The following is a 26,788-nucleotide window of genomic DNA, read 5'->3' on the forward strand; positions in this document are numbered from 1 at the left end:
ATAAATAAAATGTTTTTATGAAGAACTTGCCTGGTCCTTCACACTGGTGACATATCCCTTCTCTCTCCAGTCCAGAGAGTCTGGGACAGCAGCTCCAGAAGAGCCCACAAATTCTAGCGTTTGTCTTTTAAAGCCAGGAGGGACACGAGTCATAGCTAATGTTTGCAGGATCTCTTCTGTTGTCTGTGAATCAATGTAACAAAGGAAAATTTGAGTTTCAGATGATGAAATTGTCATCTGAGGCATCTGAAATAGCCTGCGTCTGGCAAAAAGTATAACTTTATGGCTGTAAAATTTCTAGACACTATTTTAACTTAAACATTTATATATATATATATATATATATATATATATACAACGAAAAATACTGTTCCCACACATCATTCTTCAAATCCTACAGTGGCTTCATGCTAAAAAAAAAAAATAAATAAAAAATAAAAAACAGAAACAAGGAAATCAGGCAGTATTGCATGCCAGAAATTTTAAAAACAAACTGGATGCATGTGTATGCGAACAAAAACCACAGACAAGGAAATGCAAAGGGAAAAATGGACTGCACTCATGTTCTCACCATGTCACCCATGTGGTTCATGCTCAGGTCATATGAATGCAGACCCATGGAGGCCTCCAGGTTGTGAATGGTGATAAGTTCAAGGTTTTTCTCCCACAACTCTCTCCTGCCCAGTTCCTCATCCTACCAGCACAGACAAGAGACAATTCCACAATTTAAAACACCAATATTTAAAAGCGACACAGCAATATTATTAAGCACCTTTGCACTCCTGTTAATATAAAACCATTGACATCACTGGTCAAACTCTTTAAGTCTCAATGAATAGATTATTATTTATTTAAAAATAAGCCCATAAATCAAGCTTTATCAGTTTGATAAGAAACAAGGAAGGAATGGAGTTTGTGTTCCTCACTGAGCATCTGATAAACACAAAAATATTCTATATGTAGGTAAAAGATCAGGTTTGGGATCATCTGACAGATGCTTGTGAAATTCATATTCTCACCTTACTGGAGTAAAACTTGTTATGCGTCTTCTTCCACAACTCCCAGTGCTGGTCTAGATTTGTGTTGAAATGGGCCAGTGCTGCACTACAACACACAGCAAACAGCAAGATCCCGAGCATCATGGCCTGAAAAGAACAAAACAGCGATAGCTATTACATATTCTCACTAAATTAAGTCGACAGCTGGCCAACATGTCACACGTCATTTCAGAGACTTCTGAAACTATATAGGTCGAGTTTATTACCATTTTTTTACATTTTCAAAAATAGTTTTTTGTTTTTATAATGTTTTTATTGTGTTTTATTGTGTTAGTATTTTTTTTAGTAAAAACACGTAGGACTATGTATGGTCATATCTATGGAATGGGTATTGGGGGCTTTGAATTAATAACGATTTACTGAAACTGACTCCTAGTGGCTGGAACAGGTACTGTTTATTGAGGACTTAAAGACTGTATTGAGGTGAACAAATGAACCCTTCACGCAGCGTGCATTTTTTGCTTCAAAATCGCAAACAAAATGGAAAAGAGCACAGACTGTCTAGATACATTTAGGGAATTGAGACAACATTTTAAAAACGTGGCGTGAGAAACTGAAAAAATAGGGAGACGAGGTGGAAGGGTTGAAGTCTGTTGACATGATGTTTACATAGAAAAACAACTTAGTACAGGTCGAAAAAAGTGTAAGAATTAAAATTAAAATCTATATTATCTCATGTTATAACACGAGGAAATATAAGAAACATCAGGAGCTTTGCACAATACAAACTATCACAAATCTCATTGAGGAAAAACATAAAACTGGGCAATGTGTTAATTAAAAAAGAAAGAAAAACTGTTTTTATTGACAAAAAAAAAAGACTTTTATTAAAAAATATACATGTAAAAATAAACAAAATCAATAAATTAAATAAATTAAATGACATACCTGGTCTTACCTGTTCACTCCTGTTAAGCTGCACATCTGGTTCTCTGTAAAGGGGGTAAGGATAAAAAAGTTCCTGTTTGCTTTGCTTTTATTTTGTTCCATCACGTGTTAATCTCTGCCTATTGTCATATGACATATATGACATAGTTGTCTTCTTTCTTTGAGTAAAAATAATAATAAAAATGAAATAAAATCAACAAATTATTATTGTTGAATCAAAACAAGGCTAGCAGAATTCACATTTATTTACCACCCAAAAAACCATACACATACATTTTTGCCATCTTGAGATCCACATATTAATAGTTAAGTTAAGCAGACTGAAAAAGTGCCAAGTTTTTAAAACACTTTCTTAAAATCTCTTTCTTCTGATGGAGTGAACATCTGAAATATTTTTTGTCATTCTCCCTTCTCAGGTGTGACGATGATAGGCTGGATATATACAAGCATGTATTAACTCAACTTTCTTTAGTAAAATCAATCTTTTCTTTAAATCTTTTAAATCATTTAATCTAGGATTTAAAAAAAGAGGAAGATGATGATGAAGAAGTAGAAGAGGAATAAGAAGAAGAATTAGACTACATATTTGTTGCTGAATTACACAAAAAATTAGCCATAAAATACATAATTTATAAACATAAAAGCTCAGAATATATTACACATTTACAGCTCTTACTGTTTGGGGCAGTCTAAACAGCCAAATGCAAAATACCGTGGAAATATTCCCATCTAGAGTTTTTTTTTCATCATTAGACAGGTAGATGGCGTTGTCTAACTTTATGCAATCATTTATACAAAGGTACTGCATTGTGTTACCTTATGAATGTAGCTTATCGATTGAAGTTGTATTTCTTTAAAAGAAACAAACAAAAATCATAACTAACTCAAAACCATGTGCTGAGGTGCATTCTTTATATCTTATGTCAAAATATATGATGTTGCACTGACCAGCTGTCATTTGTAAATATGCCACACAGTGAATAGAATAGGCTAATTCAACACAAGCCAAAGATTAAAAATTTTGTAAGATACATAAAATACATTTGGATAAAAGTAAAAGGCAATGGGAAATGCAAACACATATAGAACAGTAAATTACTCATTCTGAAATGTTCATACAAATTGTTAGGACTGAGTTGTGTTGTTTGAGGTATTTCGATTTCTCTTTTCTGTTGTAGGTTTTCTGATTTGGGGCGTGACTTGAGTGCACCTGATCGGGGTCATGGCTCTTGGTGCAAGAGTTCGTCGGCGCTGCTGCTCCGCTTTCGCGTGGGCAGTTTGCCAGAGCCGCGCTCCAATTTTGTGGCATTATGTTTTGTTTCGCATTCATTCTCTAGCGCTGACCACACTTCATTGTGCATCCACTCACTCGCATTTCACCCTGATCGAACTTACTGATACTGATGTCCTGATTATGTTATTTTGGTTAATTTTGTTGTAATAAATATTATGTTTTAAGTTATTCCGCCGTGTCGTCTCCCTTAATGTTGCATCTTTAAGCCAGGTGTAACAAAATATACAGGGTTTCAGTTACATAACCACAAAGCATATGAGGCAATGCCACACATGTTGTTCTGGTTTCTGGCTATACAGATATAGCCACCATCTCCAAAATGCACTGTAAAAAACAATTTGTTGAGTCAACTTAAAATAATTTGTAACTTGGCTGCCTTAAAATTTTATGTTCAGTCAACTCAAGTGTATTCAGGTTGAAATGTTACATTATACTAAGTGACAACTTAGATATTTGAGTTGAATCAACTTAAAATTTTAAGGCAGCTGGGTTACTTACCCATCTGTTAAGTTTAGCAGACACAAATATCTAAATTGTTCCTTAGTACAACGTAACATTTCAAGTTGACTAAACTTATTTTAGTTGACTGAACTTAAAATTATAAGGCAGCAGGGTAACAAATTATTTTAAGCTGACTCAACAAATTGTTTTTTTATTTTTTACAGTGTGGGTACCCCAACTGTTAAAGCATAAGAAAACAATCAGCATTTGTATTTATTCATCTCAATGTTTTGTCACAAATGTTCTGTTTTCACAAGCCTTTGAGTAGGTGCATTTCAAAAAGCAAAATCGTCAGGCATATTTATAAATAAGTGAATATTTAATTACAAAGACGTACATGAACATGCAATTACAGTCTCTTTTCCATGACAACCAAAACACTCACACCTGACATTTATTAGCTTATGAAAACTGCTATACAAACATACAAGCAAAATGAAACAAGACACATTAAACATACATTAGAACAAGAATTGTGCAAATACAGAATCTGTCTGAATTTGAGGGCACACTCATAAACCATTTAGGAAATAGAGATTAGAGAAAAATGTATTACGTGATGACTGCAGTGTGCCAGTTCCTGTCATAATAAATTACAGTTTCAGAAATACAATCAATATGATTTACATTGTCTAAAAAATCCTTATTCTGCTTTTGCTTTCTGTACTCTATTTCATTCCACATTGGGTATTGAAAAACAAAAATAAGTTCCTGAAGTTGGAACATTCCAATTCTTGTTGACAAGGATTGAAGTTGAGTTCTGTATCAAAGTATCAAACTGATGTGTCCTCTGTTTTTTTCCCCCATTTCCTCATGTGTCATGAAACCCCAGATATCCCTGTTAATTAAAAAAAAAAAAGAAAGAAAAATAAAAACAAAAAATAAACATTTACTTCTCCATAATAAACAATGACACATACCACCACACAAACACAGTAGCCTACTGGCATCTAAAATTTGTGTTTAGCTGACTTAGTAACTCAAAACTTTCAAAGCATAATTACCTGATATTCTGCTTACTTCATGAAAGAAATGTGATGGTGCAGTAGACAAACAGGTGAATTGCTACAAATGATGTAAGAGCTCAGTTGAGCTCTGTTTGTGTCCATATCCAGGGCCATGTAGATGAATCTGGAATCTTCACCATTTTGTTGCAGTCAGACCCAAATGTGAATGTTACCAAGCCTTGGAGTTCATCCACTATCCAATTTTTTTTCCGTAATAAGAGCATTTGTAAATTTTATGGGTTTGGCTTCTGGTCTCATCTACGTCCAGCTATTTTTAGCTGTAAAAAACACCTCATTTTTTTGTTTGATATTGCAAAATGGTGCATCTTACCATATTATTTTAACATATTGTCTTAATTTTGAACACACTGGTTTGTAGTGCAAACATTTTTACCCTTTACTGCATGTTGTTATTCTTGTTATTTCCCTATATCAGCTAATGAACTGGAAGTCTCACCCATGGGCTTACTTCTGCTTTGAAGAAAAAGGTTGATAAACTGGTTCTGATTCTGGAATTTCAGCATTAACATTGGTTTGCAGTTTTTACGGAGGTACTATAATAAATTAACATTGGTGAAACAGTTTTGGCAAATGAGCAATGTGCATTTGTGTTTGCGCTATGGAGGGCAAGATATTAAAACAGTAGGCTTAACATTATACATATGGACATTATAAATTGTCCTAACATTATGATAGCAATTTTTTTTAATAATTTAACTTGATAAATTAATTTGACAGAATTCACTGAGGGTGATCTAAATGTGTAAATATAATTGCATTGTTTACTTTATTCCTGTCCAGTTAATTTTGAGTGTGCTCCAGTGATGCAGCAGAGAGCACTGCCGTTTCCAGAACAAAAACAAAACTGTCACAAATCTTTTGCTATAAGTTTGATTATGCACAGGCCAGTACCTAGAAGCTACATCAGTCTATCCCACCCACAAATTACACCTGTGGTTACCAGACAAAATGGACTATTTTCTAACTGGAAATGGACAGAATTTGAAATCTGAGACTTTGATATTTCTGGTAAAACAAAGCGTGGCCTATCTAACATTGATAAAAAAAGAATGATTTTATAAAATCGATATTGGTTCATAAAAATTAGAATATATTAAAATTGCTGTAACTGCAAGGTGTGGTGTTGAACATGAAAGTCTCAGCTGTTCTCTTCAAATTATAATTAAAACATGAAAATTAAAAAAAAAAAAGGGTAATAATAGATTATGACGAAATTTTTACGACCCTGTCAGTCAAAATGATGTACAATGTTAAAATCTAACGCAACCTCTGAGTAGGCCTAACATTATATGTCTATTCCAAACGGGCGATTTTTAACATATAATAATTTAAGTTCTTGATAATTATGTAATGTAATTGTGTGCTTAACTTAATTCCTGAGAGGTATATCTAAATGTGTAAATATAAAGCATTGTTTATTTCATTGCTATCACATATCAATTATAAGTGTGCACTGTTGGCATCTGGCTGGAAAAATATTTCTGTTACATAGGTTTTGATCTAACATTGCTAAAATTATTTATAAAATGTTTTCTGCAATATAGATAGTTTAGAGCCTATTAGACAAAAATGAAAAATTGCTGATAATGAAAAGACCTATTTAGATTTTTAGGCCTTATTTGTAGACTTATGTTTTCTCTCTCTCTCCTTTTCAGCTTCTCAAGTGTAAGGAACAGGATCAATCTAACGGCATGAAGGGAAAATTAGCTGTTTTACACTCTGCACAGCACAGGTTTACCTGTATCTCCTAGAGTTTGAGATTTTTAATCAACGGTGTTTTTGTATACAAATTCACAGCATATGAAACCGAAGATGAAGTCTAATGTTCACAATGTCTAGACGAGACATGATTTGATTGTGGTTTTAGCAGTGTTTATAAAAAAGAATGAAAAAAGTGTTACAGTGTAAAAGTGAGGATAGACACCAAAATAAATGTAAAATACTACTCAATGGAGTGAAAGCAATTTATCTTTTAAAGCTTTACAAGACATTTAAAAAACTGATTTAAAATTAAAAATACATTTGGATTTTTTAAAAAAGACAATGAAAAAAACAACAAGAACAGTACATAGAATATGCATTTACAGCTAAAAAAATCTTATTTCTTATCTATATTCATTTCAACAGGGTTTCAGTTACATAACTGGATAGCTGGCGTATGAGGCGATGGCACACATGTTGTTCTGGTTTCTGGCCATACGGATGTAGCCACCATCTCCAAATCCAGTACCCCAACTGTTAAAGCAAAAGATACTCATCTCAGTGTTTTGTTTGAAATAGATATTTTGTTTGTACAAGACTTTGGGTTGGGTACATTTTATTTAACATTTGTCAGACCCAGTCATGTCATAATCACAAAACTTCACAGTTGTTCTGATTGTACCTGTTTTTGACCAGCCAAAAGTCCTGTCCAGCAATCGCACCATATCCCACAACCAGCACTGCATGGTTTATGATTTTGCTGCAAGATGGATCATTGTAAACTCCTGTGGACAGATGTGAGATAACATTATAATAGCTGTCAATGAAAAATAAATTAATATTGACCTTCAGTTTGCAATTTGAAAACTTGTCGGTCTGACTAAAATGTAATGACAAAGAAATACTCACCACTATGGTACAGGATAAACTGAGGGCGGGTGGCATCAATGGCCACTGAAATGGGCCCGCTGTTGGCAACAGCCTGCTTCAGGGCCTCCTCATCTCCTTCAGGGATATTATAGTACTTGGTGCAGTTTGCTGCTCGCTGGGATGGATCGTATCTGCACTGCCCTTGCTGTTGGACACATTTATTTATTAGATTATATTCATAATGATAATGAATCATAGCTTTTTAAAAATGTGCCAAGCACTGACAAATCCAGCTGTCTGCATACATGTGGCAAAAATCTTGCAGTTCTACCATGTTTCTGTAATTATCGCTTGTTTTTTTTTTCACTTAGGCCCACACAAACAACTTACCACTCCTTCATAAGGGTAAGATGACTCTGAGTCTATTCCCCCATTACCAATAACATACTGGAAGGCGTCATTCATCCAACCACCATTGCAGCCATGGGTGCCGTAACTGGAGGAACAGTCCACCAGATTCTGAGGACTGAGTTCGACCAGCTTTCCTGTGGTCTTCATCAGCTGACCTTCAAGAGCCCCAACAGAGCTGAATGCCCAGCAAGAACCACATCCACCCTGACAGCAGAGAGAGAAACATGATAAAACTACTAAAACAGGAAACACAAGAACTGTGGAATTTATGCACTTTTTGCCTTAAAGCTACATATAAAAAAAAAATTGTCTTAGGTCTATCATAAGAAACAAAAAGAGTAGTCCTATGTAATAAAAAGCTATACAGACACAAATCTAAATTTAAAAAAAGTTTTATTTTCATAATCATACCTGGTTCTTCACACTGGTGACATATCCCTTCTCTCTCCAGTCCAGAGAGTCTGGGACAGCAGCTCCAGAAGAGCCCACAAATTCTAATGCTTGCCTCTTAAAGCCAGGAGGGACACGAGTTGTAGCTAATGTTTGCAGGATCTCTTCTGTTGTCTGTGAATCAGTGTAACAAAGGAAAATTTGAATTTCAGATGATGAAATATATATAACAAAAAATACTGTTCCCACACATTATTCTTTTTCAAATCCTACAGTGGCCTCATGCTAAAAAAAACGAAACAAGGAAATCAAGCAGTATTGCATGCTAGAAATATTCAAAGCAAACTGGATGCATGTGCATGCTGACAAAAACCACAGACAAGGAAATGCAAAGGGAAAAATAGACACTGGACTGATGTTCTCACCATGTCACCCATGTGGTTCATGCTCAGGTCATATGAATGCAGGCCCATGGAGGCCTCCAGGTTATGAATGGCGATAAGTTCAAGGTTTCTCTCCCACAACTCTCTCCTGCCCAGTTCCTCATCCTACCAACATAAACAAGAGACAATTCCAGTTTAATAGAGCAATATATAAAAGCAGTACAGCGATTCAGTTAAGCACCTGTACACTCCTGTTAATATAAAACTATTGGCATCACTGTATTCCTCACTGAGAATGTGATAAACAAAAAATATTCTAGATGTGGGTAATAGATCAGATTTGGGGTCATTTGTCAGATGTTTGTGAAAGGCATATTCTCACCTTACTGGAGTAAAACTTGTTATGCGTCTTCTTCCAAAATTCCCAGTGCTGGTCTAGATTTGTGTTGAAATGAGCCAGTGCTGCGCTACAACACACGACAAACAGCAAGCTCCCGAGCATCATGGCCTGACAAGAACAAAACAGCAAGTGAAAGTTACTGAAATGCATTATAAATTTGCATTGCATTAAGCTGACAGGTGGCCAACATGTCACACATCACTTCCACACGCACACAAACACACACACACACACACACACACACACATGTTTGTTTTTGTGAATTGTGGGGACTTTCCATAGACTTCTATAGTTTTTATACTGACTAAACAATATTTGCTATCCCCTAACCCAACCCTAACCCTAAAACTACCCCTTACAGGAAACATGTTTGCATCGTTACATTTTCAGATAAACACCATTTACTATTTTTAATCATTTTTTAACATTGTGGGGACCGTCAAAAATTTCAGGTTTTACTATCCTTGTGGGGACATTTGGTCCCCACAATGTAGCAAAAACAAGTACACACACACATACACACACACAAACAACACAACATAACATAAAATGTACACAATGTAGGCCTATTGTTATGTCTATGGAATGAGTAAAGGGGTCTTTAATTAACAAACGATTTACTGAAACTGACTCTCCGTCCCACCTAGTGACTGGAACAGGTAACGTTACTGTTCAATGAGGAGTTTATTAAAACTGCAGTGAGCTGAACTAACGAGCCGTTCACACGGAGCGCACTTGTGCTTCAAAAACAATGGAAACAAAATGGAAAAGAGCACAGACTGTCGAGACACGCTTATAAACTTGAGACAGCATTTTAAAAACGTTGCGTGAGAGGATGAAAAAGTAGAGAGACGAGGCGCAAGGGTCGAAGTCTACTGACATGATGTTTACATTGAAAAACCTAGTCGAAGAACGTGTAAGAATTTAAATTAAAGTCTATATTATTTCATGTTAAAACATGAGGACATCAGGAGGTTTGGACAATACAAACTATCAATTACAGATTTCATTGATGAAAAGCTATTAGAAAACCGCAGTCAATGTGTTAATCAAAAAAGAAAGAGAAACTGTTTTTATTGAGAACATCAACAAAAAAGTTATTAAAAATATATATTTGAAATTGAGCCAAAATAGTAATAATAATAATAAATATAACAAAATAAATTCAATTCAATTCAATGACACGCTGTCTCACCTGTGCACTCCGTTTAAGCTGCACTTCTGGTTCTCTGTAAAGGAGGTGAGGATAAAGGAGTTCCTGTTTGCTTTGCTTTTAGTTTGTTCCATCACGTGCTAATCTCTGCCTATTGTCATATGACATATATAACATAGTTGTCTTCTTTATTTGAGTAATAATAATAATAAAATAAAATTAACAAATAATTTTTGTTGGATCAAAACAAGGCTTGCAGAATTCACAATTATTTACCACCCAAAAACATACACAGAGATCCACATATGAATAGTACAATTAAGCAGACTGAAAAAGTGCTTTTTAAAACTCTTTCTGATGGAGTCATCTGAAATATTTTATGACATTCTCCCTTCTCAGCTGAAGATGATGTGGATCAGAGAGTATATACAAGCATGTATCATTAACTCTACTGTCTTTAGTAAAATCAATCTTTTCTTTAAATCGTTAAATCATTTGAACTAGGATTGAAAAGAAGAGGAAGATGATGATGAAGTAGAAGAAGATGAAGAAAAAGAAGGATTACATATTTGTTGCTGAATTACACACACACACACAAAATCCACTTGTAAAATAAAAGCTTAGAATATACTACACATTGACAGCTCTTATTGTTCGGGTCAGTCAAAACAGCCAAATGCAAATACCCCCATCTAGTGGTGAACTCAGTATTAGCATTTATCGTGCAGACAGTCAAACCCGAACAATCATAAAACTATTACCTGCACAATAAAGAATGAATGGAATGGAGGAAATGGTTAGAGATTTTTCTGTCCCACTTATTAATCTTTCTTTCTGTTAGGCATTTTCCCCCTAAACAACAAACTTGAAACTCCCCACCACTTCGTTCCTTTGTGAGGATAACTTTTGCCTGAATATTAGATCTACTGTTGAAATTCACCATTTCAACATAGATGTCCGGTGTCGGCGTGGCGCTTCTCCTGTGGTGTTCCGCCTTTTATTTAAGTAATCATTAAACTGGTAGATATCGTTGACCAAATTTGTGACCAAACAAGTTACTCCATTATGTTATCTCTTTAATGTAGCTGATTGATTTAAGTTGTATTTGTTTGAAACAAACAAAAATCATGACATAATGTTTTAATTCAGCACACAATTAATCCAGCTCTTAATGCACTGTTTCCTTCTGGAGCATCAGTGATTGTATGATCCTTTTTTTTAATAGTTGTGTTTGAGTCCCTCAGTTGTCCATAGTGTGAAAAGATGGATCTCAAAATCATACAGTCACTACTGGAAAGGTTTCACATATGCAAAAGATGCTGGAAAACTGAAGAATATGCAGGACCTGAAGGATTTCTCTGAAGAACAGCAGGCAGTTTAACTGTTCAGGACAAACAAAGGACTCATGAACAAGCATCACAAAACAAAACAAAACAAAACAATCATTAAGAACCAAGGGTTCCCAAACTTTTGAAGGGGGTTATTTTAACAATTTCAGCTTTTTTTTTTTTTTAATAAAAATAAATAAATAAATAAATAAAAAATACACATGCATTTTGTATGATCTCTCTTATTTTGTTAAAATTATTCACATTTTCACAGATTCTGCAAGGGGTTCCCAAACTTTCAAGACCAAAGTAAATGTTAAATATCTCTGTACAAATATGATACAATTATGTTCTAGCTGTGTCATATAAATCACCCGAATAATAATGATTTTAGCAAACTTGATTGTTGGATCAAGCTGACAGAATTCATTCTCTCAAGGTTCAGATAAGCACATTGAAAAGGTAGGAAGGGTTTTGTTTTTTCTTTTACCTATCACTCATCTAAAATCTCTTTCTGCTGGTGTGAACATCTGTGTCATTTTATGCCATTCTCTCTCTTGTGTTACCTTATGAATGTGGCTAATCAACCAAAGGTGTGAAAATCACAGCAATCTAAATATCAGATATTGTGTGCTGATGTTGAAAAATCCTTAATAATCCTTAATTAATAATATTTAAAACGGTTCATTGTGGTGTTGCACTGAATAAAAACAATTCACTTGTAAACATACTGAATAGTGTGAAAGTATATTTCCTTTTAAAGTTTTACAAAAAAAGAAAATAAAAATAAAAAGATTTAAAATTATTTAAGACATATGATAGATTAGGACATTTTTAAAATACAGTGGAATTGGAAGAAACATACAGAACACACATTTAGAGTTAAGAACTTAGAGTATAAAAAATAAATCTTAAATCATATTTTGATATTCATAGATTTCAACAGGACTTAAGTTACATAACCGGATAGCAGCCATATGAGGCAATGCCACACATGTTGTTCTGGTTTCTGGCCATACGGATGTAGCCACCATCTCCAAATCCGGTACCCCAACTGTTAAAGTATAAGAAAACAATCAGTATTTGTTTTTTGTTTTTTCTCTCTCAATGTTTTGTGTGAGACAGATGTTCTGATTTTACAAGCCTTTAAGTAGGTACATTTCCCAAAACAATATCAGACCCAGGCAATTTATGATCACAAATGAATACAATGAATCAATCAGCCTGTACCTGTTTTTGACCAGCCAAAAGTCCTGTCCATCCATCGCACCATATCCCACAACCAAAACTCCATGGTTTATATTTTGGGTGCAGGATGGATCATTATAAACTCCTGTGGACAGATGTAACATAATGTTATAATAGTTGTCAATGAAAAAATAAATTATTCCAAATTCCAATTTATAGCTTGAATACCTTGATCTAGTAATCAGTCTGATAGAAATGTGTAGGAAAGCAATACTCACCACTGCGGTAAAAGACAAACTTAGGGCGGGTGGCATCAATGGCCACTGAAATAGGTCCAATGTTGGCAACAGCCTGCTTCAGAGCCTCCTCATCTCCTTGACTGACATAATAGTACTTGGTGCAGTTTGCTACACGTTGGGATGGATCAAATCTGCACTGCCCTTGCTGTAGAAGACATGGATTGCCATGACAATGAGCCAAACACTGACAAATCCAGTGATTTAATCTCAGTAATTTTTTTCTACACATGGACCCACGCAAACAACTTACCACTGCTCTATAAGGGTAATATGACTCTGAGTCTATTCCATTATCAATAACATACTGGAAGGCATAAGTTATCCAACCGCCATTGCAGCCCTTGTTGCCGTAACTGGAGGAACAGTCCACCAGATTCTGAGCACTGAGGTCGACCAGCTTTCCTGTAGTCTTCATCAGCTGACCTTCAAGAGACCCGACGGCAGTGAACGCCCAGCAAGCACCGCAAGCACCCTGTCAAAAGAGCGAGAAACTTGACAAAACTACTAAAATAGGAAACTTTTTACCTTAATGCTACATATAATAGATACTAGAATTAATTAAAGTGAACTACTTAAAATTTTGATCTTTGGCCTATCGAAAGAAACAGAAATGAAAAAATGCTACACGGACAAAAATCTAAATGAGCAAATGTCATATTGTATTCTCTCAAAATATACAGTGGAATCATACCTGGCTCTTCACACTGGTGACATATCCCTTATCTCTCCAGTCCAGAGAGTCTGGGACAGCAGCTCCAGATGAGTCCACAAATTCTGCTGTTTGCCCCTTAAAGCCAGGAGGGACACGAGTCATGGCCAGTGACTGCAGAATCTCCTCTGTTGTCTGTGAATCAACATGACACAAATAAGAAAATTTGAGTTACAGGTGACAATACTGTTAGAGTTGGGGTGCTCGGACTCGAGTCCGGTCTCGAGTATAATTTTTAGCAGACTTAGACTTGTCACGGGCTCGAATCCATTTTTACTCTGACTTGACTCTGACTTGACTTAAATGTATGTGTCTTAAATGTGTCTTAAATGTAACTATAAATACATTCAAAATAAAACGGGTGTGAGTTGGCTCTGACTTATGGCAAGTATATATAGGGCTTTTATAGCCTACACAGTGCTTGCTGCTGTAAAGACTAGGTCTTGGTCCTTGGTTTAACTCCAACTTGCCTCAACACACCTGCCAGGGGGTTTCTAAAATAAATTTTGCTGAACGTATACTATAACAAACGCCAAAATGGGCAGAGTCGGACACAAGTCTGAGTCCCAAAGCGCCTCACAAAGCAGTCTCACTTTCATCCAAGACAAAAATTCAAAATGCCCTCTCTCTGGTCTAACCATCTGTTATATAAAACCCAAAACACACACAGCCACAATCAGAGATAAGAGGTGCATTTTCTGCTCTTAAGGTCCCATTCACTAAGATACCTACTCCTTACCACTACCCTTGAACTTATACATTTACTATAATGATAAATAAAGTCAAGTCCCACCCTATACTTTTTCACATTCTAAAACCTGTTTTCACTCTATATGTCACAAGACATAAGTCAGCCATAACTTCTGTTACACGACTTTAAGTTTGCAAAGCTGAGCAGGACACTAATTATGAGATGGTGTGATAACAAAAATCAAAATGGCAAGATCCAGTAGAGGTTTGCTTTTCTTACATTTCATTTGACAATGTGCTTTTTTAGTTGTAAAGGTTAAAAACAGGAGTGCCCAAACTCGGTCTTGGTCCTTGGTTTAACTCCAACTTGCCTCAACACACCTGCCAGGGGGTTTCTAGAATGCCTAGTAAGAGCTTGATTAGCTGGTTCAGGTGTGTCTGATTGGGGCTGGAGCTAAACTCTGCAGCACACTGGCCCTCCAGGACTATGTTCTTAGGATACTGACAGACAGTAGTGTTTCCTTGGACTCAGATTCGACTCGGACTCTGCGTTTTGGGACTCAGACTTGTGTCCGACGCCGCCCATTTTGGCATTTGTTATAGTATACGCTCAGCAAAATTTATTTTATGGAAGTTTAATTTCTAGGTGCTACTGCAAGTAAAACTTTTCTTAGAAAGTTTTCTAAAAAATGAATAAAAATCCCAGTCAAATAAATGCAGTGGAAATGGAATAAAGAGACACTGCACTCATGTTCTCACCATGTCACCCATGTGGTTCATGCCCAGGTCATATGAATGCAGGCCCATGGAGGCCTCCAGGTTGTGAATGGTGACAAGTTCAAGGTTTTTCTCCCACAACTCCCTCCTTCCAACCTCCTCATCCTGTCAACATAAACAACAGATAATTTCACGGTTTAATAAAGCAATATATAAAATTAATGACATCTATCTATCTAATATCTATCTATCTAATGACTAATCAAACCTGTCATGATCAGGGGTGCTTCATCCTCAGAGGAGCTTAGTCCTCAGAGAGACCATTAGATACAAACCTACAAATTACCTAAATAAACACTACTTCACCGTGCTTGTAGAAAACTTAAGTAAATATACACAAATACCTACATAAGTTAGCCCACTTAGTTAAGATTTATTTAGCATTTATGTTTATTATCATTAACATAAATGCCAGATCCAATATTTTGACACACATCCATTTACTTAACTGTTCACCTTCACTTAAAATGTTACTAAGACTTTAATGTCATGTTGTAGTCAACTTGTAGTCCTATTGTTTCATTGGTTCCCTTGATGGCATTCCCAGTGTCTGGTTGTTACTGTCTCTGTGTATCCACCTTTTTGTTAAAGTAAAAGTGGATGCAACCATTTGAAAATGTTATGGGTGTGCCTTTGGTCTCATCTGCATCCAGCTATTTTTAGCTGTAAAAAAACCCCAGCTTGTTTTGCTGCTTGATATTGCAAATTGGTGTGTCTTACCATGTTATTTTAATGTATTATCTTAAATATGAACACACTGGTTTGTAGTGCAAACAGCTTTACCGTTTAGTGCACGCTGTTATTCTTCTTGTTATTTCCCTATAGCAGAACCGGAAGTCTCACCCATAGGCTTACTTCCACGTTGAGGAAAAACTTGTATAGACCATGTGAGCAGATATCACAGTTACATCATTTGTAGCTGCGCACGCATTGTGGTGGCAGGCAAACGGCAGTAACAAGTGGAGGGAAAATCCACAGAATAAGGGAAAAAATGTTTTGTTGTACCTGTGGATTTCAGAATCAGAATGCAAAAAAAGATTTTTATAGAATACCATCATCAAAGATACCCTATGAAGCCACAAACCACAGACCAGACTGATGAAACCTGAATTAAGTCTATTTACCCGTAAAATGTTTCCACCCTGCTCTTTCTACCAAGAGGAAGAGGAATCTATTTCATGTTTATTCTACTTTTGTTCTTATTCTAAACAATTCTGACTTCAAATATCAGCTTCTCTACTCCCTGTGTTCCACCAGCTGTGTAATATTTTTTATTATCTGATGTTTCTGACAATAAGGAGTTAGATGATGTCTTAAACTTTATTTATATGATGGGTAGGCTATCATATCCACATATTCAGCAAGATACCCAGCTCAAAAAGTCTCCTCCAATCCACCTTTTCCCTGAGTAACTGATGAGCGGCCCCATGATTCTAACTTCTGTTTGGGTGCTCTTGTGTTCCGGTCTCCATAGAAATCCATATTGTATCGGTGTACTGTTGTTGGCTGCCACAATAATGGCAACAAGCTTGAGGAATTCCTGTGAAGTACTTGTTTTGCATAAGTTACCAGCAAATTCATCAGTGTCCGGTGCTGTATGCATGGCTTGCAGTGCTCAAGTTAAAATACTGTATGTGAAATAATAAAATAATTTGTGCTTTTATAATTTAGTGGACAAAATCCCACAAACTCGGCCCCGATCGGGAGCTGTATGTAGGATATGTGCCCTCATCTGTTTTCAATGCAGCTAGCCGCGGGTCACTTCATGTCATCTATGAACTCGGCAGATTTGCAAATTCAACATTATAGGCTCGAAAAAATGTTAATTTGACTAGAAACATCAGAGATCGGAAATGGAAAGCACCATTCCAGTTGGGTGAGACTTCCGCATTCAGAAAAAGGTGGATAAAAACATACTGTAGACATCTTATCAAATCATATTCTTATCAAAATCATATTTAAACCTTTAATATTTCACATAGATCATTTAAACATAATTTTAATCTTCCAAATCTGACTTTTTAAGTTTATATTGCCAAATTCACCCACATTAGAACTCGCAATTCTGAAACTATTTCTCGCAATTCTGATTTTTCTTCTCAGAATTTTAGGATATAAATTCAGTATTGCAAAAAAAAAAAAAAAAAGTCTGAATTGTAAGATATAAAATGGAAATTACATTTTTTTACTCTTTAACTCCCTGGCTTCCATATACTGCTACTGCAGAAATGTCATGTATATATACCCCTGTGTTTGATTAGTTCATTTGTCAGCCGTTGTTTGCTGTAGAATACTCATATTTCATGTTTCTTGATCTGCTACTCTTTCCTGTTTTCCTGGTTTGGTCATGTTTAATTTAATTTTATTTAGTAAATACACCTTCTCTGCAAATTGATGCTCCTCATCTCTCTTTTGTCCACACGTTACAAAAATATTTCGATCTCAAATTAATACAAATGATTTCTTTAACAAATAAGCTCATGAAACAAGCTTTACCAGTTTGACAAGAAACGAAGAGTTTGTCTTACTCACTGAACGTGGAAGGAGAATAAAAAATTCTAGATGTGAGTAAAAGATCAGCTTTTAGATCATCTGACAGATGCTTGTGAAATACATTTATTTTCTCACCTTGCTGAAGTAAAACTTGCTATGTGTCTTCTTCCATAACTCCCAGTGCTGGTCTAGATTTGTGTTGAAATGGGCCAGTGCTGCACTACAACACACGGCAAACAGCAAGCTCCCAAACATCATGGTCTGACAAGAACAAAACAGCCCATGACAGTTACTGACATGCATTCAAACATCAATATTTTATCTGATAATATATTCTCATTGAATTATGTTGACATCTGATAAGTTAAGACTTCTGAAAAAATAGCTACATACAGAGAGAGAGAGAGAGAGAGAGAGAGAGAGAGAGAGGAGAGAGAGGGAGAGAGAGAAGATATCATTTTTTATTATTATTATCTTTGATTATCTGGGGCTTTGAAACAATAACGATTGTTGCAAAGTCCGCGTTTTTTTTTTTTTTTTTCAAGCGACCCCATTAACGTATTTAGCCCGTGTAATGCGAACTGTACCATGAGAACGTCACCAAAAACGTGTATTTTACCCTCCCGGAACGCGATTTTTACTGTGGAACCCCCCTTCAAAACGCGATTGGGCTACTTTTGGCCTAGTTTTGAGTAGCAATTGGGCGGGTTTTATTGTGAAAACCTGGCAACCCTGCAGTCCCATCTCCTACCTACTGGCTGAAACGGGTACTGTTTAGTGAGGACTTTAGAACTGCAGTGAGATGAGCGAACGAGCCGCTCACACAGAACATATTTGTGCTTCAACAATGTAAACGAATGGGAAAAGAGACGCATTTTTACACTTAACACCGCATTTTAAAAACGTGACGTGAGAAGCAGAAAAAAGGGGCTCACAGAAAAGTAAACTTTTCTCTTTCAGCACTAGTACACGGCTAAGAAAGCGAAAGAATCTACCTGTATTAAAATCTGCATTAGGCAATCTTATGTTACTGCATGAGTGAATCTTCAGAAAGATCATGGGCTTTTGACAATACCATTGTACTATCAATAAAAAAAGATACATGTGAAAGTAAAGAAAAAAAAATGAAATGACGTCTCACACTGAAACTATTAAATCTCATTGAGAAAAAGGTCTCATAAAATCAGTCACCACCTATATTAAAACCGAAAGAGAAACTTTTTGAAAGAAAAGGCAGACAAAGGAAAGTTTTATTAAAAAGATAAAAGACATTAAGGCGAAATGTCTCTTCTCACCTGTGCACTCTCGTTAAGCGGCACTTCTGGTCGTCTGTAGTGGAGGTGATTATGAATGTCTGTAAGTTCCTGGTTGCTTTGCTTTTATTTTGTTCCATCACGTGCTAATATCTGCCTATTGTCATGTGACTGTCTTTTTGTTTTGCCATGTAACATGAGAAATAAATAAATACATGAATGAATGAAAATTAACAAATTATTATTGCTGGATCAAAACAGCCAGAATTTATTTTGTGAACAGAATTCACTATCTGTCAACCCGAAAACCATACACACACTTTTTTTGGCATCTTGAGACACAGTTTAATTAATTGTAGTTCAGATAAGCAGACAGAAAAGGAACAGACTGAAAAAACAAACAAACAAACCATAACTAACTCACAACCGTAATTGTGTACTGATCTTAAGAAATTCTTTAATAGGCTACCTTATGTGAAACTTGTGATGTTGCACTGACCAGTTGCCATTTGTAAATATACCAAATAGAGTAAATTACATATTGAATCCATTTCCTTTTAAAGGGGTCATGACATGAGAAATCAAATTTGCCTTTATCTTTTGGCATATAAGAGGTAATTGTACCCATTAAAATATCCTGCAAGTTTCGTAGCTTAAAACCTCTTCCTCTTTTAGAAAAACTTTGTGAAACGTTATGAAATTTTTATTTGAAAAATAATTACTTCAGCAGAAAGTACACAAAGAAACACATTTCATTTCAGGCCATGCAAATCTTTCTCAAATAGATAATCAATAAATATTTATTAACGTCTCAGACAGGCAGGAAAAAAATGCACATGTAAGACTTTGTCTAGAGAAACTGTGATTAAATAGATATTTGGCGCCTTCTTGTGGACATTTTTCTACCCGATCTACCTCAACTGTGTGTGATGTGTCGTGTAGCTGAGATGTAACTGTACCAAGGATCCCATCCATTTAGGGAGCGTCTGTGCGTTACTAAGTTTTTATAGCCAAATGTGCTGGAATCAATCCGTGAACACAACTAAATCACAGCCCTACCTGCAGGCAGAGAGAACCTTGTTTGTCTGAGTGTGTTTGTGTGTAAGAGAGAGAGAGAGAGAGAGAGAGAGAGAGAGAGAGCGATTGAAGAACATTTATCATTAAAGCTGCAAGCAGCGATGAACGGGCCCTCGCACCCGGGCTCACCGCCGATCGGTGGTGAATGGTGGGCACTATGCTTTTCACATAGTAAATTTAGGAGGAATATGTCAAAGTCATGAATATGTGCCAAACTTCCTGCTGCCAGCTGGTGGCGCTATGTCTATAACTGAATATTGGCATGTAGATGTGTTCAGGCCAGCACTTTTGTCAAATATATGAAGTTTGGTGCAGATTGAACACAGTATGCTTGAGCTAGTGTAAGACATTACATATCTTGTTGCCAACAGGTGGCGCTATGATTATAGCTGAATATTGGTCTTTAGGTGTCTTCAGGCAAGTACTCTTACCAAACATGTGAAGTTTGGTGCAGATCAGACATTGCATGTTTAAGTTAGTGTAAAATAAGTCATTTCCTGTTGCCAATAGGTGGCGCTATGATAATAACTGAATATTGGCCTCTAGATGTGTTCAGGCCAGGACTCTTATCGAACATGTGAAGTTTGGGGCAGATCGGACATTGTATGTCTGAGTTACAACAATTTCTATTCCCATGGCGAAACATCGAATTTTGTCAAGCCGCCACGGACACGCCCTTCAATGAAAACTCAAGATCTTCACAATTTAACATCGCAAAGGCCTTTAGAGTAGACTGACCAAATTTGGTGTTGTTCTGAATAAATCTCTAGAAGGAGTTCATTACAGAGTACAACATGTCACTTCCTGTTGTCAGCAGGTGGCGCTATGACTAAAACTGAATATGACTATGGGCATGTGTTCAGGACCGGACTCTTATCAAACATGTGAAGTTTGGGGCAGATCAGACATTGTATGGCTGAGTTATAACAACTTCCTTTTTCATGGCGAATCATCGAAATTTGACAGGCCGCCACGGACACGCCCTCCAGTGAAAACTCTAGATCTTCGCAATTTAACGTCACAAAGGCCTTTAGATTAGACTGACCAAATTTGGTGTTGATCTGAATAAATCTCTAGGAGGAGTTCGTTCAAGTACGACGCCTGGAAATGGCAAAAATGAGACAAAATTTGCTGGAAAAATTAAAAATATCCGACTTCCTGTTGGGTTTCGGATTTTACCTCAAGAGACTTTTTTGTAGGTATTGGTGTGTTACATGTGTGTACCGAGTTTCGTAAATGTACTTGAAACGTAGCTCGAGGCGCACTCCGCTGAAAGTGTATAGGTGGCGCTATCAAGCCATTTTGCCACACCCACTTCTGAGACCCATATCAGACGTAAATTTTCGCCAGTTCTGATGCGTGTGCAAAGTTTCGTGAGTTTTCGGGCATGTTTAGGCCCTCAAAAATGCGATTCATTTTGGAGAATAATAATAATAATAATAATTAAAGCTGCAAGCAGCGATGAAAGGGCCCTCGCACCCGGGCTCACCACCGATCGGTGGTGAAAGGTTGGCACTATGCTTTTCACATAATAAATTTAGGAGGAATGTGTCAAACTCATTTATATGTGCCAAACTTCCTGCTGCCAGCTGGTGGCGCTATGCCTATAACTGAATATTGGAACATAGATGTGTTCAGGCCAGCACTTTTATCAAACATATGAAGTTTGGTGCAGATTGAACATAGTATGCTTGAGCTAGGGTAAGACATGACATATCATGCTGCCATCAGGTGGCGCTATGATTATATCTGAATATTGGTCTTTAGGTGTCTTCAGGCCAATACTCCTACCAAACATGTAAAATTTGGTGCAGATCAGACATTGCATGTTTAAGTTAATGTAAAATAAGTTATTTTCTGTTGCCAGCAGGTGGCGCTATGATAATAATGGAATATTGGCCTTCAGATGTGTTCAGGCCAGGACTCTTATCAAACATGAAGTTTGGTGCAGATCGGATATTTTATGGCTGAGTTATAACAGCTTCTATTCCAATGGCGAAACATCGAACTTTGTCAGGCCACCACAGACACGCCCGTCAACGAAAACTCAAGATCTTCACAATTTAACATCGCAAAGGCCTTTAGAGTAGACTGATCAAAAATGGCATTGATCTGAATAAATCTCTAGGAGGAGTTCACTGCAGAGTGCAACATGTCACTTCCTGTTGCCAGTAGGTGGCGCTATGACTAAAACTGAATATGACTATGGGTATGTGTTCAGGACCAGACTCTCATCAAACATGTGAACTTTGGGGCAGATCAGACTTTGTATGGCTGAGTTATAACAACTTCCTTTTTCATGGCGAATCATCGAAATTTGACAGGCCGCCACGGACACGCCCTCCAGTGAAAACTCAAGATTTTCGCAATTTAACGTCACAAAGGGCTTTAGATTAGACTGACCAAATTTGGTGTTGATCTAAATAAATCTCTAGGAGGAGTTCGTTTTAATACGACGCCTGGAAATGGCAAAAATGACACAAAAATTGCTGAGAAAATTAAAAATAACCGACTTCCTGTTGGGTTTCGGGTTTTGCTCCAAGAGACTTTTTTGTAGGTATTGGTGTGTTGCATGTGTGTACCAATTTGCGTACACGTATGTGAAACGTAGCTCGAGGCGCACTCCGCTGAAAGTGTATAGGTGGCGCTATCGAGCCATTTTGCCACACCCACTTCTGAAACACATATCAGATGTAAATTTCTGCCAGTTCTGATGCGTGTGCAAAGTTTCATGACTTTTCATGCATGTTTAGGCCCTCAAAAATGCGATTCATTTTGGAGAAGAAGAAGAAGAATAAAAATAATAATAATAATAATAAACAGAGCAATTCCAAGAGGGTCCTCGCACCACCGGTGCTCGGGCCCTAATAATAATAATAATAATAATAAACGGAGCAATTCCAATAGGGTCCTCGCACCACCGGTGCTCGGGCCCTAAATATAAAGACCAAATCGGAACGATAATCGGAGCAAGAGAGAGGGTCTTGCTGATCTTATGATTGCTTGTTCCTCCAAAAAAAAAAAAAAAAAAAAAAAAAAAAAAAACATAACAAAAAAAGTGTTACCGTGTAAAAGTGAGGATAGAGACCAATTAAAAAAAAAAGTTACATTTGTTTCTATGTCTCTGCAAATATGATGCAATTATGTTCTAGCTGTGTCATAAGAATCACCAGAATACAAATATGATTTTAGCAAACTTGATTGTTGGATCACAACATAGGCTGACAGAATTCATTCTCTCAAGGCATTTCTGGCATCTGGAGATCCACTTATTAACATTTCAGATAAGCAGACTAAAAAGGAGGGAAGGGCTTTCTTTTTTCTTTGACCTATAACTCATCTCAAATCTCTTTCTGCTGGTGTGAACATCTGTGTCATTTTATGCCATTCTCTCCCTTGTGTTACCTTATGAATGTGGCTAATCAACCAAAGGTGTAAAAATCACAGCAATCTAAATGTCAATCATAACTGGACATAGTGTGCTGATCTTGAAAAATCCTTTAATACCTTGTGTAAAACTGTTTGTCGTGATGTTTCACTAAATAAAAACAATTCATTTGACTGAATAGAGCGAAAGCATATTTCCTCTTCAAGCTTTACCAAAAACACACTCATATGATGGATTAAAAAAGACAATGGAATTTAAGAGAATATAAATGAGAATATTAAAAAAATAAATCTTAAATCTTATTTTTATTTTGATTTCAACAGGACTTCAGTTACATAACAGGATAGCTGGCGTATGAGGCAATGCCACACATGTTGTTCTGATTTCTGGCCATACGGATGTAGCCACCATCTCCAAATCCGGTACCCCAACTGTTAAAGTAAAAGAAAAAAGCAAGAATTTAATATTTTTAATTTCAATGTTTTGTTTGAGACAGATGTTATGATTTTACAAGCTTTTGAGTAGGTACATTTCCCAAAACGATATATGACCAGTTTATGATCACAAATGAACACAATGAATCAATCAGCCTGTACCTGTTTTTGACCAGCCAAAAGTCCTGTCCAGCAATCGCACCATATCCCACAACCAGCACTGCATGGTTTATGTTTTTGGTGCAGGATGGATCATTATAAACTCCTGTGGACACAGATGTAAGATAATGTTATAATAGTTGTTAATGAAAAATAAACCATTCCCACCCTTAATTTGTAACCTGAATACCTTGATCTGTAATCAGTCTGATTGAAATTGTACAGAAGAAATACTCACCACTGCGATACATGATAAACTGAGGGCGAGTAGCATCAATGGCCACTGAAATTGGTCCAATGTTGGCAACAGCCTGCTTCAGGGCCTCCTCATCTCCCTGATGGACATTATAGTACTTGGAGCAGTTTGCTGCACGATGGGATGGATTGTATCTGCACTGCCCTTGCTGTAAGACACATTTATTTATTAGATTATATTCATAATGATAATGGATTGCATTTTTAAAAAATGTGCCTAACACTGACAATTTTTTTTCTACACATAGAACTACATAAACAACTTACCACTCCTTCATAAGGGTAAGATGACTCTGAGTCTATTCCTCCATTACCAATAACATACTGGAAGGCATCATTCATCCAACCACCATTGCAGCCTTGGGTGCCATAACTGGAGGAACAGTCCACCAGATTCTGAGGACTGAGTTCGACCAGCTTTCCTGTGGTCTTCATCAGCTGACCTTCAAGAGCCCCAACAGAGCTGAACGCCCAACACGAACCACATGCACCCTGACAGCAAAGAGAGAAACATGATAAAACTACTAAAACAGAATACATTTTGCCTTATATGCTACATATAACAGATATGTGGATGGATTTATGGAAATACTAATGACCTACTTAAAATTTTGGTCTCTGGTCTATCGAAAGAAAAAAGAAAAAAGCTACTAATAAACAAAAATCTAAACAAACAATTTTCAGAGTGTATTCTCTCAAAATATACAGTGTAATCATACCTGCATCTTCACACTGGAGACATATCCCTTTCTCTCCAGTCTACAGAGTCTGGGATTGCAGCTCCAGAAGAGCCCACAAATTCTGGTGCTTGTCTCTTAAAGCCAGGAGGGACACGAGTTGTAGCTAACATTTGTAGGATCTCTTCTGTTGTCTGTGAATCAACATGACACAAATAAGAAAGTTTGAGTTACAGGTGATGAAATTGCCACTTGCTTTTGCAGGGCATCTATCAAAGTCTATGCCTATCAAAATGTACACATGTGCAAATCACATAGGCAAGTAAACAAAAAAATGCAAAATTGGGGAAAAAGAAAAAAAGAGACACTGGACTGATGTTCTCACCATGTCACCCATGTGGTTCATGCCCAGGTCATATGAATGCAGGCCCATGGAGGCCTCCAGATTGTGAAGGGCGATAAGTTCAAGGTTTCTCTCCCATAACTCCCTCCTTCCCAAATCCTCATACTGCCAATATAAACAACAGACAATTCCAAGATTTCATAAAGCAATATATAAAAGTATTGACAACACAGATCAAAACTCCTTTCTGATAGGACTTTTTACTTACTATTTTAAGTGCCATGTTGTAATCAGCTTGTAGTCCTATTGTTTCAATGGTCCCTTTGATTGCATTCCTAGCTGTGTCTGGTTACCTTGTTATTGTCTTTGTATAAATACCCCTGTCTTTCCTAAGTTTATTTGTTCATTTGTAGATGCTTGTGTTTTATGTTTCCTGATCTGCTAGATTCTAGATGTGTGTAAAAGACCAGCTTTGGCATCATTTGACAGATGCTTGTGAAATTCATATTCTCACCTTACTGGAGTAAAACTTGTTATGCGTCTTCTTCCACAACTCCCAGTGCTGGTCTAGATTTGTGTTGAAATGGGCCAGTGCTGCGCTACAACACACAACAAACAGCAAGATCCCAAACATCATGGCCTGACAAGAGCAAAACAGTCCACCATAGTTACTGACATACATTCAAACATCAATATATTTTCTAATAATATTTTCTCATTGCATTATGTTGTTATCTGGCTGATATGTCATCACAATAGCAAAAGTTTTTCAGTAAATGAGACTTCTGAAACCATACACACACACAGTCTGGTCAGCTATCCTTGTAGGGACTCTCCATAGGCATAATGGTTTTTATACTGTACATACCATATTTTCTATCACCCTACACCAACCCTACACCTACAACCTACCTTTCACAGGAAACTTTCTGCATTTTTACTTTCTCTAAAAACTCATTCTGTATGATTTATAAGATTTTGTACCCATGGGGACCTCAATTTAGGTCCCCACCGTGACTCGAGTCCCCATGAATGTGTGTATTCTGGTTTAAGTCCCCATCAGGATATATAAACCAAACGCACACACACACAAATGCACACACAGTGTAAATAATGTTTATTTAACCAAGATGTGATTGGGACATGAAATGACATTTGATTAAAATAAATAAATAAATAAAAGGTCTTTTTTAGGTCTTTGCCTACGCAAATATATACAGACTGATATATATAGACTGATATACATTCTGTACACAGTCCACTGATATACAAGCTTTGTCAATGTTTGTCTAAAAGACTTTGGTTATCTTTACTGGGGGGCTTTGAATCAATAATTTTAAAACTGAAATGACCCACAGAACCATCTTCCAGTTGGCCGGAACAGGTTGTGTTAAAAGCAAACAAACTGAAAAAAAAAGCAACCGAGACGTTTTCTCTTTTTTAGCAATAGTACAGGGCAAAGAAAGTGCAATTATCTGTAGTAAAATCTACATTAAGCTATCTGATGTTATAGCACGAGGGAATCTTTAGGAAAATCATGGGCTTTGGACAACACACACTGTACTATCATTACAAATTTCGCTTATAAAAACAGTCATTGTCTTAAAACAGAAAGAGAACCTTTTGAGGAAAAACATAATC

General features: G+C 36.5%; 3 protein-coding genes and 1 pseudogene across 5 annotated transcripts in view; all 4 read right to left on the reverse strand.

Moving 5' to 3' along the window:
- LOC127178606 (cathepsin S-like) overlaps positions 1 to 26,788 on the reverse strand; it is a 27,085-nt gene continuing 297 nt past the window's right edge. Inside the window, exons 1-4 of one of the 2 annotated variants that reach the window (XM_051131583.1) lie at positions 1,957 to 1,990; positions 1,020 to 1,145; positions 572 to 694; positions 1 to 183 (exon numbers count right to left, since the gene is read on the reverse strand). In XM_051131583.1, coding sequence (XP_050987540.1) covers positions 16 to 183; positions 572 to 694; positions 1,020 to 1,142 — 414 coding nt within the window. In that variant the 5' untranslated portion in view covers positions 1,143 to 1,145; positions 1,957 to 1,990 and the 3' untranslated portion in view covers positions 1 to 15. Of the gene's footprint in view, positions 184 to 571; positions 695 to 1,019; positions 1,146 to 1,956; positions 1,991 to 26,788 lie in introns of those variants that run through there. The other variant, XM_051131582.1, reaches the window with a different exon arrangement.
- LOC127178604 (cathepsin S-like) lies at positions 6,839 to 18,911 on the reverse strand. Of its 2 annotated transcripts, none has more exons than XM_051131581.1 (8): positions 10,120 to 10,219; positions 8,907 to 9,032; positions 8,567 to 8,689; positions 8,163 to 8,315; positions 7,731 to 7,955; positions 7,380 to 7,545; positions 7,153 to 7,255; positions 6,839 to 7,004 (listed from the first exon to the last, which is right to left on the reverse strand). In XM_051131581.1, the coding sequence occupies exons 2-8, from the start codon at positions 9,027 to 9,029 to the stop codon at positions 6,905 to 6,907; spliced, it is 993 nt and encodes a 330-aa protein (XP_050987538.1). In that variant the 5' UTR covers positions 9,030 to 9,032; positions 10,120 to 10,219; the 3' UTR covers positions 6,839 to 6,904. The 2 variants fall into 2 exon arrangements, with proteins under 2 accessions (XP_050987538.1, XP_050987537.1); XM_051131580.1 differs by lacking the exon at positions 10,120 to 10,219 and adding an exon at positions 18,857 to 18,911 and having other exon boundaries at positions 6,856 to 7,004.
- Positions 12,302 to 18,875, reverse strand: LOC127178605 (cathepsin S-like; annotated as a pseudogene).
- LOC127178603 (cathepsin S-like) overlaps positions 23,372 to 26,788 on the reverse strand; it is a 9,571-nt gene continuing 6,154 nt past the window's right edge. Inside the window, 8 exon segments of the mRNA XM_051131578.1 lie at positions 23,372 to 23,710; positions 23,876 to 23,978; positions 24,111 to 24,276; positions 24,395 to 24,619; positions 24,847 to 24,875; positions 24,878 to 24,998; positions 25,190 to 25,312; positions 25,662 to 25,787. Coding sequence (XP_050987535.1) covers positions 23,611 to 23,710; positions 23,876 to 23,978; positions 24,111 to 24,276; positions 24,395 to 24,619; positions 24,847 to 24,875; positions 24,878 to 24,998; positions 25,190 to 25,312; positions 25,662 to 25,784 — 990 coding nt within the window. The 5' untranslated portion in view covers positions 25,785 to 25,787 and the 3' untranslated portion in view covers positions 23,372 to 23,610.

The sequence above is a fragment of the Labeo rohita genome, chromosome 16 (assembly GCF_022985175.1).
Source record: "Labeo rohita strain BAU-BD-2019 chromosome 16, IGBB_LRoh.1.0, whole genome shotgun sequence".
Classification (NCBI taxonomy): domain Eukaryota; kingdom Metazoa; phylum Chordata; class Actinopteri; order Cypriniformes; family Cyprinidae; genus Labeo; species Labeo rohita.